At 37.2% G+C, this 8,144-nt stretch overlaps 1 protein-coding gene across 5 annotated transcripts in view; it reads right to left on the bottom strand.

Annotated features, from left to right (window-relative positions):
- Positions 1 to 3,118: 3,118 nt before the first annotated feature.
- atp2b3b (ATPase plasma membrane Ca2+ transporting 3b) overlaps positions 3,119 to 8,144 on the bottom strand; it is a 66,587-nt gene continuing 61,561 nt past the window's right edge. For 3 of the 5 annotated variants that reach the window (XM_065286006.2, XM_065286002.2, XM_065286003.2), the window contains one exon: positions 3,119 to 6,977. In XM_065286006.2, coding sequence (XP_065142078.1) covers positions 6,564 to 6,977 — 414 coding nt within the window. In that variant the 3' untranslated portion in view covers positions 3,119 to 6,563. The remainder of the gene's footprint in view (positions 6,978 to 8,144) is intronic. The other 2 variants (XM_065286004.2, XM_065286005.2) reach the window with 1 other exon arrangement.

Raw genomic sequence — 8,144 nt, 5'->3', positions numbered from 1 at the left:
TCAATTTATTATGCAGTTTATCTCCTTTCTAAATTAAACAGATCTTATATTAAACATTTTCACATTTTACGAAGATTTTCAACATACAGTAAAGTACTTCTCCGTTTCATTCAAGTGTTAGGTCTTGTAAAAGATTTTGTCAGAAAAAGTAACTGATCTGTCAGCCAATATTAAATTGCACAATGTACTAAGTAAGCCTCCTTTAAATTCATAACCCGATTGTTTGCCTTTAGTAAAATTAGATGTCATGATTGACAGTTCTGTTACTTGAATTCAATAACATTTCCTCACATTTATTATGTAAAAAATAATTCATGCTACAAAAAGGACCATTTTAAAATATTTTTTAGACGTTCAAAATAGTAAAAAAAAAAAGAAGGCTGTAATCCACAGCGTTTTTTCTCAGGTCAGTGAGAGCATGTTTATCCATTCATCTGTTTATTTCATCTTTGCCCAGTAAATGTTCTGGTCTTTCTGTGTCACTCTCATCACTGTGTAAACAGAGAACTAGGGTGTTATGCATGTTATTTAGTTATGTAAGAGATAACATACAGTCACCAGATCAATATCAAGATAATAATATTCTATTATCTATATGGTAAAAAAATGCTGATGCACTCTGCCAACTTAATACCATATTTCTTTGCATTTAAAAATATTTTAGTGTACAAATGAACCAATATTTGTGACCCTACCTGTAAAAATCAGACTAAAGTCTAAAAATCAAATTCTGCGTTAATGAACGTTAAAGAGCACCTATAGTCCGATTCACTTTTTAAACTTCCTTTGGTGTGTAAGTGTGTATTTGTACTGTACATGTTAACGATATGCAAACGGTACAAACCCCAAAGTAAGTTCCCCGTGAGTTATCGTCTCCAACGTAAATCTCTTTTCTTGGATTGCAACAAACACACGGATTGTAGGCAACACTTTACTTAGTTACCTCCTTTTAGCAACCAAATCTTTCAAACATGGTAAGGAGCGTCACGTTTCCATCTGACGTCAGGCCAATCACAACATACAGATTAGCTGGCCAATCAGGGACACAGAGCTTTTTAAATCTGTGCATTTGAGGAAGAGAGTGAAATTTGGAGCTACAAAAATATACGGTATGTGGAAAATAATGTGGTTTTAACCATAAACCATGCAAATACATTGTATTATACCAAATACACAAAATAACATTGTTTTTCAGCAATGAAATAGGTGATCTTTAAAGTTTGATTTCAATCTTTGAAATAAACTTGCTCAAACTAAGGGCTCTATCTTACACCCGGCGCAATGCAGCGCAATGCGCGACGCAAGTGTCTTTCGCTAGTTTCCACCCTAATTTTCACGTTTAGCGCCGCGTTGTTTAAATAGCAAATGCATTTGCGCCCCCTTTTGCGCCCATGGGCGTTCTGGTCTAAAAATGAGGTGTGTTTAGGCTCATTGTTGGCGCGTTGCTATTTTGAGGCAACTAAAATAGACTACGCCATTGACCAACAAAAACCTAGTCTAAAGTCAATGGCGCAATGTGTTTTATGTTATTTAAAGAGCGCATTAGTATGCGCCTATAAACGGGAGGACAACGCGGGTTTGCTTATCACAAAGTACATGAATGCGCAGCAGCACAAAAATGCTTTTAAATATGAAAGATTAAAGGATTGAATGTAAAAGATTATTATTGAATCTCTTGGACATAAATGAGGACTAATTATGAGACGTTAGAAGGCATAAAGAGCTGCTTCACCTGCAGCCTGGTAAGTAAATAAATGCTTTGCTTTAAACAAATGCATCTGTTTTTAAATGTTTTTTTAAATGCTACCTCACGGATTTATTATATGATGACTCTGTACCTGCGGATATGGTGAGATGAGAAACATTTTTATGTCATGCTTAAAAAAAACTCTTTGCTAAAAAAAACCGCTGTCCAAAGTGCTGAAACGCGCATAGAGCCGTTTGTAAATTCTTTATCTCCTGTTTGTTACAAATAAAGTATTTTTAGAGTACAAACCTTATCTTACATGCTTGTAAATTTTTTTTTGATGATATTGGATAGCCATACATTTAAAGCAATTACAAGCCTGCATTTTTACTTACATGACTAAAAGAAAACGGTTTTTAAAGGTTTTAATAAAAAAATAACAATTTCAATACAAGTGAAAAACAACATAATTATTTAACATTAATCTTAAACTGGGGATCTTCTTCCTCCGCTTAGTTTTTCAGTTTACAAAGTCCGTCATCTAAATAGGGATTAGACATAGCGCCAGCGCAACTTGCTTTTAAAGGGGATGAGAGCTGAGACTCTTGGTTTACTGCACGTTACGCCCAAAATACTCCCATTACAATAGGACCTACCCTTTTCGACCATGCGCTCGGCGCACAAACCATTTTTCCCATCGTTAAATTAGCAAAAGTGGATTCGGACACGCCCATTTACACGTTGCGCTGTGCGCTTTAGACAATGCGCTTAGATCGTTAAAATAGGGCCCTTAATCTCACAAAAAAAAAAACTTAGCTTTGCACAGGCAAGGTCATATTTGCAAAGATAATTGGAACGTAGTGGTGGAACAGCCATGACAAAAATTAAAATTTATTTTGTTACACTGATCGAACTATACTAATTTTTGTTTCAGGACTCGTTTTTAATTTAATTGTTACTTTTTATTTACCAACAAACACCCATATAATTCTCTGCTGATTTCATAATGTTACATTACATTCCTATGTCTGAAAATGTTAAAATAGCTACGTATCTATCACTCAGTTAAAGGGTTAAAAAGTGCTTGCTTTTTCAATTCAGGGATTCGGAGTGTTTTATAAATATTACCAGGCTTACATTTGTTATGCATTAGCCATGTGACGCATGCAGTGAGGTTCTCAAACTAAAGTTTGTTACTTAGCTTGACATTCCCACACTGGACTATCAAAAATAGTACAGTGTTAGCCTACTGTATGCTTATAATATAAAATGATACATATTCATTGCAAAAATATCATGTTAATGATGGGAAAGTTTGGAAAATATTTCCTATAAGGCAGAAATGAAGGGCTGCTGTAGCTGTTTCGTCAAACTGATTTCTATCAGCCAAAGAAAAAAATCACAAAGACACAATGAAACACAACCACAGACACTGGTCAAAGTTATTATTGTAGAATACTTTGAGTAGATTTTTTATACAGACAAAAAGTGTTGACTTATTTTCCCATTAAATTCTTAGATTTCCATACATTTTAGTCTACAGTATACAGCAGTGTTCTTTCATCATAGATAAGATACTTTTTTCTCTTAAGTAACAGGCAGGTAATTATTAATATATTTAATAGTTTAATATTTTTTCTCTTTTTTGTCTTTTTTCCATTGTAGAGCAATAAGTGTATGTTCAGGAGAATGTGCAATTGTTTTTTCCATCAGTTAAAAGAGCACTGCTGGAAAAAGACAATATTAATTATAATAATAATAGTAGTAATAATAATAATAATGTACAAGCTGTTCAATTTTAATTCTTTACAAAAAAGCAAAAGGAAGAGACAATAAAGAGTAAAACAAAAAATGTGCTGTAATCGTAAACAAAAGATGCACGTGTGCACATTTTGGCAAAATGACCATGGTGCAGTTGTACAATAATTTATAACTTTTATATTAAATATATTATATTATTTACTCTTTTTCACATTACATTTTTTTTTCACCTTACCTTGCGTGAGTTCTCTACAACAGAATGTAACAAAATGAAGGCAGACAATGGAATTTGGCATTATCAGCTTTTTTAGTTATATAAATATATATGCATATATATACACATACATATATATATATATATATATATATATATATTCATCACTCTATCAGGATTTTGAATCTTGATAAAGCGGCTGACTGTTGTGGTGGAACGGAGAGATACCATACATATGCCACTGTAATATATATATATATTACCAATGTCTTGAGAGCTGAATGATTGGGGTATACGACTTAGATATAGTTTAGTTTCAAAATTATTTAAAGACAAGCATTGCTTGAGGCCTATTTTGGTAGTTAAGCTTTGCTGAGGATAAGATAAGGTTATGAAAAGTTTGTTTAGCATGTTCAGTGATCTATCCTAGTTCTGCCCTTTCTGACCACTATGACCTGATGATTGGGTCTGTGCCTTTCAACAGGTTTAGTCTCTTAGACCTGCCAGCGCTCTCGGCATTGGAGACTCCACTGGAACTGCCTGATAACCAATTGAAAGGTGGGACACATTCATCCAGAAACAGTTTAGTTACAGTGCTGCTTTAAATGGGTGGACAGATGTAACTTTTCCACCAGCTAGGTCATACAGGTATTGTTCAGCTACCGTGTTGTATTTGGACATCCAGGTTGTATAGTATACATTCTTTGTAGCTCAGGCCAACCCATTTTAAGCAACATATGTCAGATTGGCAGCGTAACGCCGCTCCACCTCAAAGATCCTTGCCGCATGTTGTATCGAAAACCGGGCAGGGTAACAGGAGGAGAACATTATGGACAGTACCACGTTATGACAGCACAGATGCGCTGGGCGGAGAAACGCGTGTCCACCAACTGCTTACAAGCTACAGTGAAGCATAAACAGACAGAAGTGAAGTCAAACAATGACAATGAGAAGCGCTATGATATTAACATGCTTTGCACAGACAAGACTGACCAATGCAATGACATGATCTAATGGCGCTCATGCTTGCATTGTCCGCTTTCAATATTCGCCAGTTTCTCAATACTGGACAATCTAGAAAAGTAATTCTATACAGATAAAGGTTTTCTTTTTTGCGATCCCTATATACATGTCGTGAAGCGTATTTCACAGCTGTGGACAGGGCAGTCTGTTGCATAAGTGCCAGCCTCGTTCCCCAAATGATTGTATTACATTGTAATGCACTGGTTATAGCAATACGACCATGAAGGTACCAGTCCAGAAGATGGCTAGTGGGTGTAAAAAGAGGTAACCCCTGAATGTTGATGGAATGTAACTGAATCCAACATACTGTAAATTGACATGGAGATGCATGTCATTACACAATAGAGATTATTATTATTATAGCAAATCCATCTCAAAGGTTCTCTCTGCTAACATGCAGACTAATAGTCCCACATTATTAGCGGATGTCTATATTGACAGGTCACCATGTTGGTGTTTCCCCAAAACAGTGAACCCCGATTTTGTGCAAAAGTAATGCTTACCCCTCAAAGATTGTCCATTGGATCTTTGATATAACTATGGCGTGGCAGTATACAGTAAGATGGATTTCCCTATCTTGGTTTATGCCCTCTGACCACAGTCTGCAGGTATTTGAGTTCACACTATAGATATTTATCACAATCTGATACAGTATGTGGAAAGCAATGCATGTGTGAATATGAATGTATTTAAAGGGCCAGCAGGTATGTTTGTACTGAGCAAATATAATTATTGGAAAATGTTTAAAGGGTTGATGCATTCGTTGGTGTCATTTGCACAACATGAATTTCAATGGCTTAAATGTTAAAGAAAAAGACACCATTAAATGTTGAGTCTGGGCAAACCCACCGTAATCGCCGGTCCAATCCGTGTTTAGTAAATTTGAAGGCCATTTTGTCATTGCAAAGATGGGAAACAAACATTGTATAACATTCTTCAACCATTGTATAACATAAAAATGGGATTGCCCAAATCCTCTACCCCGTAGCATATTTTAAACAAGAACGTTCGAGTAAATGTTTAAAATATCAGCATTCGTGAGAATAAAAAAAGCTACAAATTGGCCTCAAATAATAAACTTAAGGAAAAATATTTTTTTTTGTTGTAAAACAAAGATCAGTAGTACTGCAATGGTTTTGCCTTTTTGATATTAGCAGACACAATATTATTGAATTATTCTAAGCATCGAATTTATATCATCTTTGCTTTGTTAGTACTTCTTTTTTGTCGCTGTTTTACATTTTAAGGACAGACACAACACGCACACAGACATACAGAGAGAGCAGAGACAGATAAGATAGATGAAAGGAGAAGATAACGCGAAACAAAACAAAAAGGATGTTCGTGTTCACACAATAAATAAATAAATAAATAAAAATACATGTTTTAAAGCTAATCCATAAAGCATTCATCGCAAGTAATAAAAGTTGTACTCTGTGATGTGGCAATACTAATCCGAGCGCTTATGATGGAAATTAAGTCAAATTATGATTGACTTTAGTAACATCAATATAACATAACATGAATTAACCCCTACTCAACTTGTAGGGAACGTATACACCTTTTCATTTGGAGAAGTCACCAGCACTAAATAATCACTTGAAAGTCCATCCGGTCTGGATTTCTCACCCACTTACATCCATCCAAAGGGACTACAGACATGCAGCAGACTGGCCTCCTCTCCACACAGTGAGAGGAAAGATACCTGTGAAGCTGTTGTTGAGACATGAGGATGGTGGTTGGTGTGGTGGCAAAAGGAAGTGATGTAATGTGATGGCCACTATCGTTTTCAACCTGGAGCCTCCCCCACCAGCCCAACATGCACAATTCACAGGTCTCCGTCATCAAAGTTTATCCGACTCCCTGGAGCATAGTCACTCATAGAGATGTCTCCAGAGTAAGAAGAGGGTGGAGCTGTCGGGTAGGCGATGTCCTGTGGCCATTCGAGTCTGTGGGGAGGTTCTGGTGGTAGTCACTCTCGATGGCGTTGTTGTTGCGGTTAGGCGTGGCGGGGAGGCTGTACTGGCGATAGGGGCGAGGCGGTGGGTGGGAACGTTGCGGTTGCTGAACCGGAGGAGGTGGAGGCTTTCGGAAGGCCGGATGCAAGTAGTGGTTGTGCTTCGACCACTCGGATTCGTCGTCAATGTCCGTGTCGTCGATAAGCGGTATGTTGTTAATGATGTCGTTGATGAGAAACTCGGGGTGCGCCATGAAGTTGTGGATGGAATTCCTGGACGCGGGTTTCTCCATTCCATCGTAAAGGGAGCTACGGAACGCTTTCACCACTCGCATCTACATGTGAATAGAGGGTGTGAGGCACAGCAGGGTGGGGCAGAGAAAGAGGAAAGATGAAGAAACAAGAGAGGTGGGGAAAGGAGGAGCAAAGACATCTCTCAGTACATGTGCAGTACAATAAACTTGAATTGCTGTATTACCTGTTCACAACATGCCTTAAAATGCACAGACAGCTCAAGATCAGGTTGCTGCAAATGTATATGCTCACTAAATGTGTTTCAATTTGGGAATTGAATTTGAGGTTTAGTTACTGATGCAGTGTGAAATTTCTGTACAATAGTGGCACCTAACAAACAGGACTTTCCATACATTCCACGTCTACCATTGTTTGGACAAACATTCTAGTTTTAAAGGCCATATCATGCACATATTTGGTTATGCAAAAACATTTGCAGTTTCCACAGATTATTAAATTTTACAACAATAGTGGCACAGAAATGACACACTACACCTAGAGTCACATACTGTATATTCCAATAATAGAAACTACAGCTTTATACTATAACTGCACAACCAGATCTTAAGAGTTTCTCAAAGAAGAGATATGGTAAACAAAATAAAACCAAATCTATAAGCGCAGGAAATGGACCCAAGCTTTTAGTTCACATGTATCGCTCACAAAGATGATGGACATTCTCATAACAGAAAACACACCGGGCCTCAAACAGAGAGACAAATGGATGCAGAAAGCACCAAAAAAGGCAAACAAAACTTATGCCATGTGTGTATTTTGACCGATTACGGCTTAAATACAGAATAAGTAACAGAAATAGGGATGCCTTGATACACACATAGACACACAGCCAATGGAAAGAACAGTGGGTTCGAATCTGCAACAACGTTCTAAGCAATACATCAAACTGAGGGCAATGATGATAAGATGCATGACCGGGGTTCTGGCTGGTGGGATGGAGGGAGGACACCACCGGTACCCACAGCCTGCAGTGATGGTCATGGAGTAGATATATGATTACTCATCATGGTACAAGCAGCATTCAGGGGTGCAGTAATGAAGCAATGGCACTCTAGTCATGTGATCGTGATGTCGTTATAGAGAGGCAACATGTGACATGAGTCAATAATGACAATTATTGTGAATGAGTTGAAGAATGGGTTGTGATGAGATACTGTAACTGAGGTGTGGTAAATTTTTGTGTTTTTTAT

This window comes from Paramisgurnus dabryanus, chromosome 21 (assembly GCF_030506205.2).
Source record: "Paramisgurnus dabryanus chromosome 21, PD_genome_1.1, whole genome shotgun sequence".
Taxonomy (NCBI): domain Eukaryota; kingdom Metazoa; phylum Chordata; class Actinopteri; order Cypriniformes; family Cobitidae; genus Paramisgurnus; species Paramisgurnus dabryanus.
The sequence above is the reverse complement of the archived record's forward strand: the minus strand, read 5'-3'. Positions and strand labels throughout refer to the sequence as shown.